General features: G+C 39.3%; 2 protein-coding genes across 2 annotated transcripts in view; both read left to right on the top strand.

Annotated features, from left to right (window-relative positions):
- LOC132144844 (zinc-alpha-2-glycoprotein-like) overlaps positions 1-21,478 on the top strand; it is a 53,682-nt gene that overhangs the window by 15,750 nt on the left and 16,454 nt on the right. The window lies entirely within an intron of this gene.
- LOC132144603 (uncharacterized) lies at positions 7,695-17,564 on the top strand. The gene is made up of 6 exons (XM_059555167.1): positions 7,695-7,782; positions 8,535-8,578; positions 8,981-9,292; positions 9,554-9,805; positions 9,914-9,976; positions 17,419-17,564. The coding sequence occupies exons 1-6, from the start codon at positions 7,769-7,771 to the stop codon at positions 17,553-17,555; spliced, it is 822 nt and encodes a 273-aa protein (XP_059411150.1). The 5' UTR covers positions 7,695-7,768; the 3' UTR covers positions 17,556-17,564.

Raw genomic sequence — 21,478 nt, 5'->3', positions numbered from 1 at the left:
CAGTGCGAGCCAGGGCTTAAACCGGGCAGGACGGGGCTAATAGTGCAGGGTTTCCACAGTCAGGGCCTGAAGATCCGGTGCTCGTCACTAAAACACGCCCTTTACACGCCTCTCAGGAACAACGTCACGAAACCCCATCATTTCACCAACAAAGACAAGTTATCAGAAAACTAATAAGAAATAAATCACTGGAACATGCGGGATCACACACGAACATGATAAAAGTGTCCGTTTGTTTGCATGCTTTGGTAAATATTCAAATTCAAAAGCATTGATGTTTTACTATAGAATAAGTGATACATTGATCACAATGAATTAATTAATCAGGACTCAAAATTAATCACTCAGACATTTACAAATTCACACACTTATTTCTATTTTATTTATTAATTTTTAACGCTTATGAAAATAGCCTGCTCAATCAGTCGAGTCTGTTTCTGTTTATTTGTAGCCACAGTATATAGCCACATTTAGAATGAATGATGATAATGTTTTCTGTTAGTTCATTTCTCCTGGTTCATTTCTCTTGGTTCATGTCAAATAAATTTTGATAAATAAGTCGCACCTGACTATAAGTCGCAGGACCAGCCAAACTATGAAAAAAAGTGCGACTTATAGTCCGGAAAATACGGTAAGTTACTAAATAAATACACTATTGTGATGGAGAATAAGAAGCTGACATCTGATTTCTTTAAGCGGTCATATTTACCATGTTTACTATGGTAACATGTTTAGCGTGCATAGTCTTTTACATCGCTTAAAATATTTCTGCCTTGTTTAGTGATTATAATCCACATCGGATCGGATCTCGTTATTTCAAACACTCGCTGCTGACTGAAAGTGAGTTTTGAGCAAAAAAAAAGTGTTTAATGCTGGTGTTATAGCTATTAGCTTTCTGAGATGATCCGCAGCGCTGACTCTCTATTTTTATAGAAGCTCCCGAACAAAAATCATTATTATATTTTTATTATATTTTGATGACATATGCTACGCGGAGCCAGGGGCGTAGCCATCATTTCAGAAGTGAGGGGGGCAGGAATGATATATATTAACATTAAAATACTACACAACATTTCTGTAGTCTATATAACCTTACCAGTCAACAGTTTCTGAACAGTAAGATTTTTTTATGTTTTATAAATTCTCTTCTGTGTGGGACTGTGGGACTGGAAAAATGTAGCTTTGAAATCACAATAAATTATATTTTAAAATATATTCAAATCAGGGGCGAAAATCTCATCTAAATGTTGGGGGGGACAATAAACATAACATTTCTCACGAGCAAGTTTTGAAGGGTACACCAATAAAACAGGCAAAATTGTACTTAAGGATATGTGTACAGAGAGGAAAGCCTTACTATTGCATGGAGACCGTTCCATTATCATTCTTCTCAAAGTTTCTTTCTGGTTCAATGAAAAAGCTGACTTAATTGACCAAAACATTCTGCAAAACATTTTTTTTTTGCAATGTTTTTGAAGTTGTTTACAAAATCAAGCCACCAAAATACAATGGAATTTGAACTTAACTTCAACTTTTATTAATATGTATAGCACATTTAATAGCAATGTTGTTGCTTCACAGTTATAATTAAAACATGCATATATAAAAACATTTGCCATGCCTAGCAAAATGAAGGCATACAGACATACACCCTCACACAACTGTATAGTGAGATCGGTATAGATGTGAAAGAGAGGGGAAAAAACAAAAAATAATAATTTATTAAATCAATGACTGATTTGTTCAAAAAGTGGATTCACTCAGTTAGGAAACACCTCCTCGTTGTGTTTCTCAAAATTAGTGCTGTTACTGCTGTAGATAAGTTTTCAACTTTTTTCGTTGGTGAAATAGTGCTAAAACAGGCAATATGGTGCCTAAAATGCACTTAATATTAACTTCTTGATTATTCAATTTTTATAAAAAATAAATCACATTTGTTATGCTAATATCTGGAGAACAACTGCACTCTTAGTATGATGTTACATTAGATTGACTATATTAAATGAAGTAAACCGACCAGTGGCGGCTCGTGGATTTTAAAATAGAGGAGGCAAACTATCCCTGCCGATTGTTATTATTATTATTAGCTTAACCACTTTAAAATGCCTTTTTGGTGGCTTTTAGTCAGAAACCGTAAAGAAAATATATTCTATAAATATATATTCTATCAGCCCAGCCGCTCCGGGAGACGTTCAAACGAATAGCACGTAATTTGTGTCTCTATGATGGTGGGTTGATATTCCAGAAGGGAGGCTAGCATCCTCTATGTTACTTTTCTCAGCACTCCTCAGCGCTGAAAGTGAACACTCGATGCTGATTGGTTCCCCTGGCCTCCCCCTCCCCTTCTGTTTCACTTAGCGGTTGTAATTACATCAGCAGATTCGCCACATTCGCGATAGAAAAGCGGAGCTTTCATGTAATGGTATTACAACTGTGAAATTACTAACAAAATTATATACATTCTGAGACATGAACTGAAATGAATAGTGAATTTTTTTAACATTAAATCTTCCTCATTTTCACCTCAAAATTTGGGGGAAAACTTTGTCTCCCCTGCCTCAACCGACGACCCGCACTGAAACCGAATAAATCATAATGAACGCGGGAAAATCTAAATGCGCACCCGCGCTAATCTAATCTAACGTGTGTGTCGGTGGTGAGGTGAGCTAAAAATGGGAGCAGGAAGTGGACCAAAGCAATGTGAGGCAAAGCAGGGGGAACTCGAGATGTTTAAAACTTTTTTTGTTGTTGCTCCGTTTGCATTTATATTGTTTTACTACTTACAGAATTAGTTTAACTATATATCATTACATTATTTACAATACACATATTTCAATTATATTTTAGGGGGGTACAACCCTCAGATAGGGGGGGGGGGGGGGTCCGGACCCCCCGACCCCCCCGCGATTTCCGCCTATGATTCAAATAGAAAACCGTTAATTTAAATGGCCTAAGTGAAAATATTTCTAAATGTTAAAGTTTTGCTGTAATTTGGATCAAATAAATGCAGGCTTGGTGGATAGAACAGACTTCGTAAAAAAACTAACAATCTTACTGTTTAAAAAGTGCTAGTGGCTATTATGGGCAACTTTCATTTTTCTCTAACTTCTAGCTTTTAATTGGCTTAGAAATCTATAACTGCTGGACAATAACCAATAATAGGCTAATGATTTGTTTATATACTACAAACACTTTTTTCTACAATCACATAAAGCAGAATAGTTTCTATACTGTAATAAATGCTAGGCCTATGTCAATTAGCACTGCATTGTTCATATACCGTAGGCTACTTTATTTATTAGGCTACCTGGATATGACTTGAAAAACAAATAAACCATATCTTGTCACAATCGAATGTCTTCGTGTTTCCAAACGTTTATGGTGTCTGTGAAAATACAGCGATAGCCGGACGCTGTTGCCCATATTAGGAAATTCCTAGTTAACGACTTTCTGCGCGAGAGCGCCCTCTGGCTTCGAGTATGAATGAAACACACTCTGCAGGAGAGTTTAGCGCGCTGTGTTGTTCATCTCGCCTTTATTCTGGGTCCGAAAAAAACATCAGGTCATGCGCAGACTATCCTGTATCTTTTAATTGAAATCTATATTTATTCAAGCTAGCACTTGAAAACACACTTGCCAGAAAAAGTGTGGGGGACGAATATACGTGTTATTAAAAGTGATATTAAAAGATATTAAACAATATTATATATATATATATATATATATATATATATATATATATATATATATATATATATATATATATTATTTAATATCTTAATAATATAATATATATAATATTTAATATCACACAATCACAGATATATTCAGACATTCAGGCCCTGACAGAGCTGCTGGATCTTCAGAGAAGTGCCACAATTCAGACCCTGGTGTTTGTCTTCTATCTGTTGCCAGTGGTACATCATAAAGATGCTCTCCAGTGTTTGACATGTGCCTCGTTCCACTGTCACCCCATTGTCCTCCGAGTCTCTGAGGAGCTGCTGGCCATTCACCAAGAGATTGACCTCCTGAAGACCCCAGAACACATGGAGGCAGTGCTGGGCTCAAACTGATGGTGTTTTTCTGATGTTAAACCTAAGCTATGCTGTAAATGGTTGTAAAAAGTACTTTCAGTTATGCATAGAACAATTAGTTTTAACGTGTAAAAAAAATTTACAGGCCAAAAAAATAAACACATAAAAGAATGTTTTTTGAAGAAAAAAAAATTAAGCTGCATTAAAAAAAATTACAATGTACATGAGTACTTCTCTTTTATTTACACGTGAATATGAAAAACAAAAATACAAAATGTACAGAAAGTAATTACACACTAAAAAAGAAAAATGTATACAACTTATGCATTTCATTTTTAACTTGCATGACAAAAATAAACTAGAGAAATTAGGCTTTTCCATTGACAATATGATATTTAAAAAATATAAATTTTATATTCGCATTTTTTCCTACTGTTATCTCTTGGCTAATGAAGAATGTATTTGTTATGCATTCTCTTAAGAAGAGAAAACTTGCGCTCTTCTCTCTCTCTGGAGTTTGATGTGCTCCCTGAGCAGCTCCACTCGCTCCCTCACCTGTCCCAGGACACTTAGCAAATAAACTGTACCTGTTAACAACGACAGCACAAGGAATTTCAGCTAAAAATGTACTATTAACTTTGTATTTTTAAGTCTTTCCCAGCAGGCTCACTTGCTTCCGAATAGTAATAAAACAAGAGAAAATGGAAACACTTATGAAAAATATAAAGACAGGTTTGTAATCTTAACAATAGAAAATATGACACAGCAGGCCATGCATACAAAATACTGCAGTGCTAAAGTTTGGTTAAAACATTTGTAGACATCTCTTGCATGACAGCACTTCAAAAACACAACAAAGAGAAAGACCATTGTATTATATAGCGGCTGTCTTATTGTTTGTGGGCTTTATGTAAAAAAATAAATAAATAAAAAAAACCTGGCTTTATAAACTTTCGCTAGGTATTTGTGTGAATGAAAATACAATAGCCTACTTACATATCAATGTGAAGTCCTCCACAGAACTCCGTCGTCATATGCACGCAAGTGATTCTGGGATATGGAAGGGTGCGAAGAGTCCATAGATGTACACTTCATTTTCATGGGAACTGAAGCGAGCATTTGAAGTCGCTTTCGAAATTCGTCAGCCTTCGTCGCGCTCCTGTGACGCATTCGCACTTCAAATGCGCACTTCGGAGTCCATGCACTTAGGTTTGGGACACAGCACTCGTCTCGTTTGTCAGGTGTGGCGTCATCATCTGACCTTTGACTGTCGTTACCATTGTTACCAGTCAAAAAAGGAGGACTGACCAAGCAATTCAGTGTCGAGTGTCGTTGTCCAGGTGTGTAAACTTCTATTTTATGGTTTGGTTTTTAGGGTACTGTTCTGATTGTATGCTATTAAAGTGAAAGTAAGTGCAGTTTGACGTTTTCTTTACAAATGTGTTGTGAATGCCTGAACGAATGTGATTTTACCACAGCGCTGTAACGTTAGCTCGAGTAAGCAGTAACAACAACACTTTTTTTTTTTTACCATAATAACTGTTTTACTGTGGTTTTTGTAATTATAGCACATTAACCACAACGCCATGTCCTTAATAACTTTGTGAAATATAATTGTAATTTAAAGTTTCTTTTTCTGTTTAGCAGTTTCTTCATCACATACATCTCCAGCTCCTACAACAACATTCAGTGTCCAGCAGCTCTTTATGAAGCTCTCTCTCTCTCTCTCTCTCTCTCTCTTTCTCTCTCTCTGTCTCTCTCTCTCTCTCTCTCTCTCTGTCTCTCTCTCTCTCTTTCTCTCTCTCTCTCTCTGTCTCTCTGAATTTCCTTTACTCTTTTTCAGAACTGTAATTCATAATTCAGTTACACATATTTTTATTTCTTCCTTTCTCTTGTTTTGTAAGCTCAGAATCAGATCAGAATCAGAATCAGATTTCGATCAGTTCTGTCAGAAATCTGAACTTGAACTCGTAGCGCAGAGCTTCAATGCTAAAATTGGAAGTGAAAAAGAGAAAGTAATTGTATAATTTACAGTGAAAAACTGTGAACTGACATTCCCAGAATTCCCTGACACTAATGTGTGGTTGGCTGGTGGTTAAAGTAATGCCTAAAGTAGCGCAATGATCATATCCCAAATATCAAAACTCAAAATATGTCTTTTCCATACCTAAAATAGGCCTACACATTTTATACAGTCACTGTTATATTTATCATACACACAGATTAAAAGCTTAATATCAGCGGCCATCCTTCACAAAACTGAACATCTAGCACAGTTTTAACCCAGAATTCAAAATGTTTCAATACAAGCATTTCAGTTAAATGTAATTAATGGAACACTTCAAACGGGGAAAATAAACCGACGGTAAGAGTTTAAAAGCAGCCACATTCCATCAAAGAACACAACAGATTTGACTGATCACAGGTTGAGAGGAGAGATAGCAGACAGATCGTGCACAACAGATACTGAGCTCACTGACAGATATCTGATCTTCCTTTACACAGAGCGCGTGATCGTTAAATCGAAAGTGAAAGTGAACCACGAGCGCTCGTTCAAAAGAAATGTAAATACTCTGCATATTGACAGCTGCTCCCTAATGTGCCAAAAATATATGCAATAATATAATGTCTATGGGAGCATTGGGCACAAAAATCACGGGCGATAATGATCAGAAATTGAACGGAATAAGAGACATTACAGTTTTTCTGAATTGCTAAAACACAAAACCCCAATCTCTGAACCAAATTCTCACAAGTTTAAACCAATTTGTAAAATAAAGCACTCTTTCTGATAAACCTTAAACACGTTCAGGCAGTTCAGCTCTATTTGCTAATCTCTAAACACATTTTCATTCATTTAAAATTAAATTAAAGGTATGCATTTAGCAGACGGTTTTGTCCAAAGCGATTTACAGTGCATCCGGGCTAACATTTTTTACCGAACATGTGGTCCCTGGGAATCGAACCCACACGCATTGCACTATAGGAACACAAAGTCGATTTAAACACTTAAAAAGTTAAACACAACTAAAACACATGTTGTTATCGTTTGCACACAACCGTTCAAAAATTTTCACACTTGTTTCTAATGAAGTGATCAAACCAACTGTAATGAGTCTGTTCAGAGAGCACAAGTGGTACAGGTGACATCTGAATAAATAATAAATAATACGCGATTTATACAAACAAAACTGTGCGAAAGAAATTGGCATAATAGGGACATAAATAAATAAATATATATATATATATATATATATATATATATATATATATATATATATATATATATATATATATATATATATATATATATATATATATATATATTCTATTTGCATTCATGTAGTCTTCAAAAAAGAAAGGCAAAGAAAGAAAGACCTTGTAAGATATGCGGCAGGTGTTTGTCAAACATTGTAGTTGGTGTGATCGTGTCTCTATGAAAAGGACATTTTTCTGAACAAAATGTTGCAATGTTTTTACAATGCTACAATTCATAATTAATTTGCCATTTACGTCTTTACACTGATTCTTTTATATTACGATTCGTTTACATCAATACATTACATTTGGAGACACTCCCTTTTTAGCTCAACAATGTTCAGTAAACAAACGTCAAAATGAAAATGTTCAATAGGTTTATGAAAATAGCTCACCAGGTGAATACTTTCGGTTTGTTGTTGTTTAAAGCTGGATAAACACGCAGTTCTTTTCAAACCTGAACGGAGGAATCGTTCATGATTTTAACCATGTAAGTGTTCATGTTTTAAAATATAAACACAGCTGTGTGTTTTTGTGCTATTATATTATACTATATTGTTGTTTATTTGTAGGGAACTAACCGGAAATGATTCAACATGTTTACACTAAATGTATGATTATGACGATGTTTTATTTATTTATTTATTATTATATTATCTTAGTAACTAGGTTTTTTTGTGTAGCTATAATAAATTTGACTAATCATTTTGAGAAAGGTATAATTAATTTTCATTAATTATACCAACGATTAAGATTATAGTTTGATGCTTATTGTCCCTTTGAGACATGCACCCTATTAATTTGCAGCTTTTTTTCCTTAAAAAAACTAACCCTAGCGTTCTTATCTTTCTGTATTTATCATTTTATCAGTTTTCTTTTAATTCATTATACAATTAACAACAATAAAAAAGACCTCTAACACTAGCTTGCGCTATTATTTTCTATTCTATCTGTTTTCTTTTTATGAAGCCCTTGCTACGTGAACTGTACATTGCTCTTATTGATTGCTTCTATTATTTGTAAGTCACTTTGGATAAAAGTGTCTGCTAAATGATTAAATGTAAATGTAAATGTTTATTCGACTTTTTTTAATCATGTCACATCAATATCCATTTGTTAAATATTCAGATAGAACGAAAGTGAATGTTTAGATATTTGACCAATCAGGGGGCGTTTTATAAATATGTCTGTGATGTATTGATGTATCTGTCACATAAAACATCTCTTCTGTTTTCTCGTCAGGTTTTCAAATCTTCTGCTGCTGTTCTGCTTTATATATTACAGTGGTAAGTATCAGCTCGGTTTACAATTGTTGTTTTGTTTTCAGTTGCATGTTGAGATGTTGTAGTTGATTGTTTCACTTTCATGTCATTTAGTCAAGTGACTGTGGGAGATTGATTATGAAAATGTACCACCATGGTATATTGTTATAATTATTATTGCAGGATTTCACTACAGCTGCACTGACACATCTGATACAGTTTAGTATTTGTCATCAACATTTGCAGCTTTTGAAATGTGGGAGAGTTAATATTGGTGGCTCCCTATTACTTTTATTTATATAATTTTTTAAACCAGCTAACTAAAATATTTAGTTGACCTTGATAACAAATAATAAACAGAGATTCATTAATTTTTCAGTATTGATACTTTGTATTAAAATAATTTTATACTGTCTGTAATTGCAGGAACCGCTCGTGCAGGAACTAAACTTCTCCATGTGACAGGAAAAAAGGGAGACAGCGTCATCCTGCCGTGTGAATCTGAGGCCAGACAGATTTCTCATTATCATTTAAGCAGTTGGTCAAAAACTACCTATGTTTGTCAGAATGAAGAATGTGAAAGTGAAAATGGACGAGTATTTAAACCAGGAAACTGTGACGTCGTCATCAAGGATCTGAATTTCAGTGACGCAGGGAAATATGTTTTGAGAGTCGATTACAATAATGCACAGTCAATGCTGGAGCGATTAACCCTGGAGTACTATCTTCATATTCAGGGTAAAGTCAAAACTCATCAAAGCATGTGTCTTCTGGTTTTCCTAACAACAGTGTAATAATGTTGGTGTTGCATGCAGAGCCATAACCATCTAAGACATTTAAAGTGATGCATCTAATCCAATATTCAGATTAGTTCATTTAAATAGGCTGTTCAATGGCTGATTTTTAAATGATTACATTGTGTCCCCTAATATTATAGTCTTGATTGATTCCACCATAATAATAATAATGGTTAATGATGAACTGTCTGTTTGTCCTCAGATGAGATTTCTGTGAAAATGGGTGAGGAGCTGAAGTTGGATGTTCTGTTGACCAATACTGAAAAAGTTGTGCATCAGAACAAAATCAGCACAGAGTGGACGGTGGTCTGGAAGAGAAGAGCTGGGGTCATGAGCGATCGACTGACTGTCAGAGATGGAAACCTGAACATTAATGCATTAACAGTCACTGATGCAGGAACATACAGAGTTCTGGACTTTGATGATGAAATCTTGATCACAGTGACAGTCACAGGTGACAGTAGATGTTAAGAAATATTATTCTTAAAGTGGACAGCTGAGGTTAATTCATGATTTGAACAGAAAACTGATAATGTATAACTAATCTTTGATATTCTCACAGGATCTGGTACAGACTCAAAGGAAAACCACACAGATGACAAAACTGATGACACTAAACAAGTTTGTAAGTAAAACAGGAGACGGTAATCAGGGATTCATTTTCTGACAAATGTTTTATGGTCACAGATAAAAAAAACAATAGATGTGAATCAAAACTTCAAACAGATTTGAAATTATATTTCACAAAACCAGGGCTAAGTTTCCCAAAAGCTTCATAAGCCTAAGAAGTTCACAAAAATGATCGTACCACTGATCTTAATATTACGGTCTGTTTCCCAAAAGCATCGTAACTTAAGTAGCACTTGAAAATCATCGTAGCTCTATGAGTGCTCTGGACTAATCGTGAAGCCCTAAATCCATCGCAAGAAGACAGATTAATGCGGTCACCTGCAGGACAATCAGCAGATTACACCTTTAAGTTCAATGTGATTATAATCAGAATCAGAATCAGAATCAGAATCAGAAATCAGAATCAGAATCAGAAAGAGCTTTATTGCCAAGTATGCTTGCGCATACAAGGAATTTGTTTTAGTGACATAAGCTTCCAGTAAACAGAGACAACAACACACAGACAAAAAAAAAAAAAAAAAAAAAAATTTACAGGAGATTTACAAATTGGCAAATAAATAAGTGTATAAACAATTGTGCTATAAATGATAATGGAATAGGATTGAGTGAGATGCAGGAATGTTCTAGGATGGAGGGGTAACAAATAAATATAAGGATATTGCACATTTTTACATAAGTTTAAGTGGGAAACATTTAACTGTTCATGAGGTAGATTGCCTGGGGGAAGAAACTATTCTTGTGCCTTGCTGTTCTTGTATTTGTGGCTCTGAGGCGCCGGCCAGATGGCAAAAGTTCAAAGATGGGGTGACTTGGATGTGAGGGATCCAGAGTGATTTTCTGAGTCCTTTTCCTCACTCTGGATGTGTACAGTTCTTGGAGGGTGGGCAGGGGAGCACCAATAATCCTTTCAGCAGTCCGAACAGTTCTCTGTAGTCTTCTGATATCTGATTTTGTTGCTGAACCAAACCAGACAGTAATTGAGGTACACAGGACTGACTCAATGACGGCTGAGTAGAACTGTTTCAGCAGCTCCTGTGGCAGGTTAAACTTCCTCAGCTGGCGAAGGAAGTACAACCTTTGTTGGGCTTTTTTCACAATGGAGCCAATGTGATTGTCCCACTTCAGGTCCTGAGAGATGGTGGTTCCCAGGAATCTGAATGACTCCACTGCAGTCACAGTGCTGTTCATGATGGTGAGTGGGGAAAGTGCAGGGGGGTTTCTCCTAAAGTCCACAGTCATCTCCACTGTTTTGAGCGTGTTCAGCTCCAGGTTGTTAAGACTGCACCAGACAGCCAGCTGCTCAACCTCCTGTCTGTAAGCAGACTCGTCACCGTCCTGGATGAGGCCGATGACTGTAGTGTCGTCTGCAAACTTCAGGAGCTTGACAGAGGGGTCTTTAGAGGTGCAGTCGTTGGTGTACAGGGAGAAGAGCAGAGGGGAGAGAACACATCCCTGAGGGGCACCAGTGTTGGTGGAGCAGCTGTTTGACATGAATTTCCCCAGTCTCACTAACTGTTGCCTATCAGTCAGAAAGCTGGTGATCCACTGACAGATAGAGCTAGGAACAGAGAGCTGGGTCAGTTTGGTCTGGAGGGTTGTTGGGATGATGGTGTTGAAAGCCGAACTAAAGTCCACAAACAGGATCCTCACATAAGTCCCTGTTTTGTCCAGATGTTGCAGGATGAAGTGCAATGCCATGTTGATTGCATCATCCACGGACCTGTTTGCTCGGTACGCAAACTGCAGGGGGTCCAGTAAGGGTCCAGTGATGTCCTTCAGATAAGCCAGAACCAGTTTTTCAAACGACTTCATGACGACAGACGTTAGAGCCACAGGTCTGTAGTCGTTAAGTCCTGTTATCTTGGGTTTCTTTGGAATGGGGATTATGGTTGAGCGTTTGAAGCAGGAAGGCACTTCACACAACTCCAGAGATCTGTTGAAGATCTGTGAAAAGATGGGGGCCAGCTGGTCAGCACAGGTTTTCAGACAGGCTGGTGCTTTTCTTCTTTTGTTTTTCTTGAAGACCTGGCGCACATCATCTTCACAGATTTGAAGAGCAGGAGGTATGGAGAGGGGGATTGCAGGAGGTGTTAATGGTTGTGTAGGGAGATGGTCAGAGTGGGTGTTGGGGGTTTCAAATCTACAATAAAACTCATTCAGGTCGTTAGCAAGTCGTTGATTAGCCTCAGTGCAAGGGGATGGTGTCTTGTAGTTTGTGATGGCTCTCAGTCCTCTCCAAACTGAAGTAGAGTCGTTGGAAGTAAACTGGTCTTCCAACTTTTTAGCGTAGGTCTTTTTAGCCGCTCTAATCTCTTTGTTCAGTGTGTTCCTGGCCTGATTGTACAAGACCCTGTCCCCATTTCTGTAGGCATCCTCTTTGGCCTGACGAAGGTGTCTGAGTTTTACTGTAAACCATGGCTTATCATTGTTGAATGTTAAATAAGTCCTGGTAGGAATGCATATATCCTCACAGAAACTAATATAGGATGTTACGGTCTCTGTGAGTTCGTCCAGATCGGTGGTAGCAGCTTCAAAAACGCTCCAGTCTGTGATGTCAAAACAAGATTGTAAATCCTGCTCTGTTTCGCTGGTCCATCTCTTCACAGTCTTTACTACAGGTTTAGCAGATTTAAGTTTCTGCTTGTAGGTCGGTATAAGATGAACCAGACAGTGATCAGAACGTCCCAAAGCTGCTCGTGGAACAGAGTGATATGCATCCTTTATTGTGGTGTAACAGTGATCCAGTATATTACTGTCTCTGGTGGGACAGGTAACATGCTGTCTGTATTTTGGCAGTTCACGGGAGAGATTGGCTTTATTAAAGTCCCCAAGAATGATTAAAACAGAGTCCGGGTGTCGTTGTTCTGTTTCTGTGATCTGATCAGCGAGTTTCTGTAAAGCCAGACTTACTTGCGCTTGAGGAGGGATGTAAACACTAACCAGAATGAACGAGTGAAACTCCCGCGGCGAATAGAACGGCTTGCAGTTGATAAACTGCGTTTCTAGATCAGGACAGCACATCTTCTTTAATACAGTTACATCTGTACACCACCGTTCATTGATGTAAAAGCATGTCCCGCCGCCGCGCGGGACATGCTTTTACATGTATACACATGTATACACAGAGCAGCAGAGTGAGAGATGTATACACAGAGCAGCAGAGTGAGAGAAATCCTTATTTGTCCGAGAGAGCAGAAGGAGTTCGTCCGTATTGTTGGGTAGAGAGCGGAGATTTGCGAGATGGATGCTAGGCAACGGCGTTCGAAATCCGCGCTTCCTGAGTCTGACGAGCGCTCCCGCTCGCTTTCCCCGTCTGCGCGTCCTGAAGCGCTTGATCAGCGCCGCTGCTCCTCCGATAACAATGTTCAGTAAAACGTCTGTATAATAGAAATCCGGAAAAATATCATGTGGTGTGTTCTGCCGAATGTTCAGCAGTTCATCCCTGGTGAAACTGATCGTGTTTGTTAAACAAAAAACAGGAAAAACGAACAAAAACAGTACAAACACTGGAGAGCCAAGCACTGAAGCAGCCATGTGCGGCGCCATCTTTGCAAATACTAATATAAAAATGTAATTCTTATTCAGTTCATCTAAGACCACATTATCTCAGCTGTTATCCACATTAATTTTACATATCCATTCTTTTACTTCCTTTACTTGGCCTTGCTGGTATGAATGAGGTCATGAATCCAGCTGAATAAGAAAAAATGGTCTCAGATGGTCTCTATTACAGTTCATTATAATTTCCATATTACAAGATCATTGCTGTGATATTCTTTTCAAACTGTAGGTCCCGATATACTTCAAACAAAGTTGAATAAGGATTTGATTGTGCTTTATTTTACACTTTATAACTCGTTTTCTTTATCTTTTTATTAATTTATAAATTAAATAATTAAAAAGGGCAGAAAAATAGAAATACACATCTAAATTAAATGACTGAAAAAAGAATAAGCTCAGAGGGCAGAGGTCAGCAAGGAGACAGCTGTAGGGAAAAAGCTGTTCCTGAATCTGCTGGTCCTTGTCCGGAGGCTCCTGAAATGCCAGTCTATGGTCAGGGTGAGAGAAGTCCTTGAGAATGCTGCGAGCTCGTTGTAGACAGCGTTTCCTCTGGATGTCCTCAATGGCAGGAAGTAGTCTCCCTGTGATGCGCTGGGCAGTTTTCACCACCCTCTGCAGTGCTTTGCGGTTATCTGCTGAGCAGTTCCCATACCAGACTGTGATGCAACTGGTCAGGATGCTCTCAATTGCACACCGGTAAAAGATCACCAGGATGGCTGGAGACAGCTGGTTCTTCTTCAGTGTCCTGAAGAAGAAAAGTTGCTGGTGAGCCTTCTTGACCAGGCTGGAGGTGTTTGTGGCCCAGGACAGGCCCTCCGAGATGGTGGTTCCCAGGAAATTGAAGCTGGAGACAAATTCAACAACCATCCCGTTAATGTGGATGGGGTCATGCGTGCTTCCTTTCTTCTTCCTGAAGTCCACAATGAGCTCCTTAGTCTTACTGGTGTTAAAGACCAGGTTGTTGTCAGCGCACCATGCGGCCAGGTGCTGTACCTCCTCCCTGTAGGCAGTTTCATCATTGTCACTGATGAGGCCAATCACAGTGGTGTCGTCTGCAAACTTGATGATGGAGTTGGATCCATGCACAGGCTTGCAGTTGTGGGTGTAAAGGGAGTAAAGGAATGGGCTCAGCACACAGCCCTGTGGTACGCCAGTGTTAAGTGTGATGGTGGTGGAGTGGGTGTGACCTGACCGAATATGCTGAGGTCTGTTGGTCAAAAAGTCCATAATCCAGTTGCAAAGGGAGGTGTTAATGTCCAGGTCTCCAAGTTTTGTGGTCAGCTTGGAGGGAATGACAGTGTTAAATGCTGAACTGAAGTCAACAAACAACATCCTAACATACATGTTGTTATGGTCCATGTGTGTGAGTGCAGAGTGCAGCTCTGTGCATACTGCATCCTCTGTGCTGCTATTTCTGCGGTAGGCAAATTGCTGAGGGTTTGATTTTGGTAGCTGTCTCCTTGCTGTCGCTGTCGAAACATGCATATAAGTCATTTAGCTCGTTAAGGAAGGAGACGTCCGTGACCATTGGAGTGGAGTTTCTTGATTTGTAGTCACTGATGTTCTGGATGCCCTGCCACATGCTTTGGGGGTCTAAATTGGAAAGTGTTCCTCTACCTTCAGCTTGTAGCAGTACTTGGTCTTTTCAGGTTAGCCCTGGATTTGCTGTAGGCCTGAGCATCATCTGACCTGAAGGCAGTGTTGCGGGCTTTCAGCAGAAGTCGCACCTCCTTGTTCATCCATGGCTTCTGATTAGGGTATGTTGTGATCTGTTTCTGTGTTGTGACATTATGGTGGTGTTGATGTAATTCAGTACAGAGGAGGTGTAGATATCAATGGCATTAGTATCCGGTGGAATATAGACTGCAGTTATATTGATGGAAGTTATCTCCAGTGGCAGATACTGTTAAAAGGTCTGCACTTAACCATGAGAAACTCATTACTTCCGCTCGTCAGAAAAAGTGTTAACAGCATTACTGTAACAATGTTCGTTATGTAGGAAGGAAGACAGCAGGGTCGGTTGTGACTACTGACTGTTTATAAATTTTCAAACAAAAAGTGGGCAAAACATGCACCAACAAAAGACAAAACAATCAACATAAATCCAGTCCACAGGTAGCAGCCAGTAGTCCTTCTCTCTCTCCCCTGCTCCTGTTTCTTCTGGTGTTTTATACTCTCTCAACGCCAATTACTGCAACAAGAGACAGGTGTTTGTTATTTGCGCTTAACCCACTCAGTCACCGGGCGTCTCCTGACGCTCTCCCCCGCTGCAGGGTTCGCTAAACCACGCCCCCCTTGCCACAATTACAAAATTAACAGCGATATCTGTTGATTTTATTTTGAGGTAAAAAGCTAAAAGCTAGTGTTTTCAATATAATTTTTCAATAAAGAAGATTGATATATCTTCATACTGTTGCAGTCAAAAGTTAACATACACCCTGCAGAATCTGCAAAATATTCATTATTTTACCAAAATAAGAGAGATCATACAAAATGTTATTTTTTTAATTAGTACTCACCTGAAAAAGAGATTACACATAAAATACATTTACATATAGTCCACAAGATAGAATAATAGTTGAATTTATTAAAATAACCCCATTCAAGACTCTTAATACTGAGTTGATAGCTGAATGATCCGCAGCTGTGTGTTTGTGTTTAGTGATAGTTGTTCATGAGTTCCTTGTTTGTCCTGAACAATTAAACTGTCTGCTGTTCTTCAGAAAACCTGATTTCTGGTTTTCTAACTAATTTGTGGGACCTGAAAAATCATTGAGGTCTCACAAATAATTTTGTTTTCCAGCATTTTTGTGTATTTGAACCCTTTCCAACAATAACTGTATGATTTTGAGATCCATCTTTTCACACTGAAGACAACTGAGGGACTCAAATGCAACTTTTACAGAAGATTCAAACACTCACTGCTGATGATCCAGAAGAAAACACAATGTTTTAAGAGCTGGGGGTGAAATGTTGAATTTGAAGATCAGGGTTAATTTAACTTTTGTTGTCTTTGAAACATGTAGCATCTGAATAGGGACTGACTCAGAGTAAATATGGCCCTGGATTTCCCCCCAAATAGACCTCACCACAAATACACCAGCCACTAATATCTCACTGTATATTACAACAGTCAATACATCGCATTTATGGCAGATAACACCACAAAACCAATAGTGATTGAAAATATATATATTTTATTATTATTATATTATTTTTATATTATTATTATATTATTATATTATTTTATTTATAAAAAATGTATATGACATATACTGATAAACATAAACATAGAATCAAGAAACCTGAAACAAGAGAACTATTCTAATATTTGAGCATTCGAGTGTGTGTGTGTGTGTGTGTGTGCGTGTGTGTGTGTGTGCGCGTGTGTGTGTGTGTGCGCGTGTGTGTGTGTGTGCGCGTGTGTGTGTGTGTGCGCGGGTGTGTGTGTTTGTGTCTGTGTCTGTGTCTGTGTCTGTGTGTGTGTGTGTGTGTGTGTGCTCTTGTTTTTGTGACATATCAGGACACAACTCTGTATAATGACATGTGAATGTTTGGACTAAGGCAGGGGTTCTCAGACTTTTTTATTCAAAGGCATCCAAACCTTATATTCACCCTTAAAATGCATTGTCAAAGGCGTCATTCACAATTGATTCATTTATTTTTGCTATTCAGTTTTGCATTTGTATTACAGTTTTTGCAATATATATTTAGGTGTGTATTAAAATATTTCATTTAATGATCTGATTTTTTATCTGTGACTGAACACTTTTGCTGGAAAATTAATCCCACACATTGAGAGCTTTACAGATTATTTGAGTAGTGAGTTTAAAGAACATTAAAAAATGTTTTATCTTCCCAATTTCTCTCTTCCAGCTGTACTTGGTTGGATGATTCCTAATGGAATGGGTTTTTCTCTGGTTGTGCTTTGTCTGACTCTGATTTTAATTTTGACCAGGAATCACAGAATATTTCGCTATATGTATTTTAAATTTGGTTATGATTACAGATAAGATATAATGTATTGCAACACAAATTATTGATAATTAGAATTTTATAATGCATTAAGTATAAAAAACAGGCTTTAAAGGGATACTCCACCCCAAAATGAAAATTTTGTCATTCACTTACCCCCAGGTTTCTATAATAACCCCCTTATTATTGATGTTTTTGGAGGGATGCTCATTTCTAAATCATGCCCTATTGCTTCACATTTAGCTACGGGGCTGCTGCTATGCTGTCCCATAGACTGACAAGTAAATAACAGTGTCATGGTCCATAAAAGTATAAAAGAAATTATCAGAATAGGCCTAATAGGGTGGAGTATCCCTTTAAGCGAAGTGTAACCGATTATTTATTTTAATTTAATTTCTTTAGACCATTAAACTGTGAATATCTGTGAATGTTTTTATTTGTGAACAATTTATTTTTGTGAAGCTCCTAACATATATTTGTGGATCTCATTCTATTTATTTGTGAATGTAAAATTTGTACATTTGATTTGGAATTAAGTAATTCTAACTCCACGCTAGTCACTGGTTACTCGGAAATTGCTTTGGGTGATCGTGTATTTCCAAAAAGCATCGTCATCGCTATCTGTACAGCCACGACACAGCCCAGATCAACAGATCTGCAAAGGATTCTGTCAACATATGTCTGAAATATTGAAGTTTGTTTGCATAATTTGCATCAATGTTTTTTTCTTTTATATTTATCACTATAAAGTTGTTTTGAAGCAATCTAATTATATAATCTGTATTGTATCTATATTGTTACATTTATATTTAATATTGCAATATGGAAGAGTCCTAACTTTTCCTAAAGTGTCTTCATCATCTTCATCTACTATGGTTTTACTTTTCCTCATTTGTATTATTCTTTTAATGGACTTCCCTCGCTTAAACGTACAATTATACTGAGATTCTTTATTTTAAAAGATTAAGTTATTATACTTATATTTTGTAATAAACGTATATCTTTGAAACTCCAGATGTTTTTTTTTCTCTCTAATCAGTTTACTTTTTCTCAACTGAAAAAAAAGATAATATGTTTGACCAAATCAAATTTCTTAATTCAAATGAAACTATACATGATTGTATCACAAATTATCAGTATAAATCTATTTGGATTAACTTAATCAAATAACCAGTTAAATACAAATCTAAATTGTACCTTGTTTGTAAAAAAAAAAAAAAAAAAAAGACGCTTTTTACACTCTTGAAAAGTAAAATATCTCAGCGAGGGTTGTGTGTAGTGTTTCTCCTCTCGGTGTGTTCTGAGTGACGGTGTGTGTTATCTCAGTGAGGGTCGTGTGTGGTGTTTCTCCTCTTGGTGTGTTCGGAGTGACGGTGTGTGTTATCTCAGCGAGGGTCGTGTGTGGTGTTTCTCCTCTCGGTGTGTTCGGAGTGACGGTGTGTGTTATCTCAGTGAGGGTTGTGTGTGGTGTTTCTCCTCTCGGTGTGTTCGGAGTGACGGTGTGTGTTATCTCAGTGAGTGAAGTGACATTCAGCCAAGTACGGTGACCCATACTCAGAATTTGTGCTCTGCATTTAACCCATCCGAAATGCACACACACAGAGCAGTGAACACACACACACACACTGTGAGCACACACCCGGAGCAGTGGGCAGCCATTTATGCTGCGGCGCCCGGGGAGCAGTTGGGGGTTCGATGCCTTGCTCAAGGGCACCTAAGTCGTGGTATTGAAGGTGGAGAGAGAACTGTACATGCACTCCCCCCACCCACAATTCCTGCCGGCCCGGGACTCGAACTCACAACCTTTCGTTTGGGAGTCCGACTCTCTAACCATTAGGCCACGACTTCCCAGTGAGGGTTGTGTGTGGTGTTTCTCCTCTCGGTGTGTTTGGAGTGACGGTGTGTGTTATCTCAGCGAGGGTTGTGTGTGGTGTTTCTCCTCTCGGTGTGTTCGGAGTGACGGTGTGTGTTATCTCAGTGAGGGTTGTGTGTGGTGTTTCTCCTCTCTGTGTGTTCGGAGTGACGGTGTGTGTTATCTCAGTGAGGGTTGTGTGTGGTGTTTCTCCTCTCTGTGTGTTCTGAGTGACGGTGTGTGTTATCTCAGTGAGGGTTGTGTGTGGTGTTTCTCCTCTCGGTGTGTTCGGAGTGACGGTGTGTGTTATCTCAGTGAGGGTTGTGTTTGGTGTTTCTCCTCTCGGTGTGTTCGGAGTGACGGTGTGTGTTATCTCAGTGAGGGTTGTGTGTGGTGTTTCTCCTCTCGGTGTGTTCGGAGTGACGGTGTGTGTTATCTCAGCGAGGGTCGTGTGTGGTGTTTCTCCTCTCGGTGTGTTCTGAGTGACGGTGTGTGTTATCTCAGCGAGGGTCGTGTGTGGTGTTTCTCCTCTCGGTGTGTTCCGAGTGACGGTGTGTGTTATCTCAGTGAGGGTCGTGTGTGGTGTTTCTCCTCTCGGTGTGTTCGGAGTGACGGTGTGTGTTATCTCAGCGAGGGTCGTGTGTGGTGTTTCTCCTCTCGGTGTGTTCTGAGTGACGGTGTGTGTTATCTCAGCGAGGGTCGTGTGTGGTGTTTCTCCTCTCGGTGTGTTCTGAGTGACGGTGTGTGTTATCTCAGTGAGGGTCGTGTGTGGTGTTTCTCCTCTCGGTGTGTTCCGAGTGACGGTGTGTGTTATCTCAGTGACGGTCGTGTGTGGTGTTTCTCCTCTCGGTGTGTTCGGAGTGACGGTGTGTGTTATCTCAGCGAGGGTCGTGTGTGGTGTTTCTCCTCTCGGTGTGTTCTGAGTGACGGTATGTGTTATCTCAGTGAGGGTTGTGTGTGGTGTTTCTCCTCTCGGTGTGTTCCGAGTGACGGTGTGTGTTATCTCAGTGAGGGTTGTGTGTGGTGTTTCTCCTCTCGGTGTGTTCGGAGTGACGGTGTGTGTTATCTCAGCGAGGGTCGTGTGTGGTGTTTCTCCTCTCGGTGTGTTCTGAGTGACGGTGTGTGTTATCTCAGTGAGGGTTGTGTGTGGTGTTTCTCCTCTCGGTGTGTTCGGAGTGACGGTGTGTGTTATCTCAGCGAGGGTCGTGTGTGGTGTTTCTCCTCTCGGTGTGTTCTGAGTGACGGTGTGTGTTATCTCAGCGAGGGTCGTGTGTGGTGTTTCTCCTCTCGGTGTGTTCCGAGTGACGGTGTGTGTTATCTCAGTGAGGGTTGTGTGTGGTGTTTCTCCTCTCGGTGTGTTCCGAGTGACGGTGTGTGTTATCTCAGTGAGGGTTGTGTGTGGTGTTTCTCCTCTCGGTGTGTTCCGAGTGACGGTGTGTGTTATCTCAGTGAGGGTTGTGTGTAGTGTTTCTCCTCTGTGTGTTCGGAGTGACGGTGTGTGTTATCTCAGCGAGGGTCGTGTGTGGTGTTTCTCCTCTCGGTGTGTTCTGAGTGACGGTGTGTGTTATCTCAGCGAGGGTCGTGTGTGGTGTTTCTCCTCTCGGTGTGTTCCGAGTGACGGTGTGTGTTATCTCAGTGAGGGTTGTGTGTGGTGTTTCTCCTCTCGGTGTGTTCGGAGTGACGGTGTGTGTTATCTCAGCGAGGGTTGTGTGTAGTGTTTCTCCTCTGTGTGTTCGGAGTGACTGTGTGTGTTATCTCAGTGAGGGTCGTGTGTGGTGTTTCTCCTCTGTGTGTTCGGAGTGACGGTGTGTGTTATCTCAGTGAGGGTCGAGTGTAGTGTTTCTCCTCTCGGTGTGTTCGGAGTGACGGTGTGTGTTATCTCAGTGAGGGTTGTGTGTGGTGTTTCTCCTCACGGTGTGTTCCGAGTGACGGTGTGTGTTATCTCAGCGAGGGTTGTGTGTGGTGTTTCTCCTCTCTGTGTGTTCCGAGTGACGGTGTGTGTTATCTCAGTGAGGGTTGTGTGTGGTGTTTCTCCTCTCTGTGTGTTCGGAGTGACGGTGTGTGTTATCTCAGTGAGGGTCGAGTGTAGTGTTTCTCCTCTCGGTGTGT

This window comes from Carassius carassius, chromosome 8, assembly GCF_963082965.1.
Source record: "Carassius carassius chromosome 8, fCarCar2.1, whole genome shotgun sequence".
NCBI classification, from domain to species: Eukaryota; Metazoa; Chordata; class Actinopteri; order Cypriniformes; family Cyprinidae; genus Carassius; species Carassius carassius.
This window is presented reverse-complemented; position numbering and strand designations above follow the sequence as displayed.

Coding starts and splice junctions, on each gene's coding strand:
- LOC132144603 (XM_059555167.1), top strand. Junction 8,579..8,980: donor CTGCTTTATATATTACAGTG/GTAAGTATCAGC, acceptor CTGTAATTGCAG/GAACCGCTCGTGCAGGAACT. Junction 9,977..17,418: donor TGATGACACTAAACAAGTTT/GTAAGTAAAACA, acceptor TCTCTCTTCCAG/CTGTACTTGGTTGGATGATT.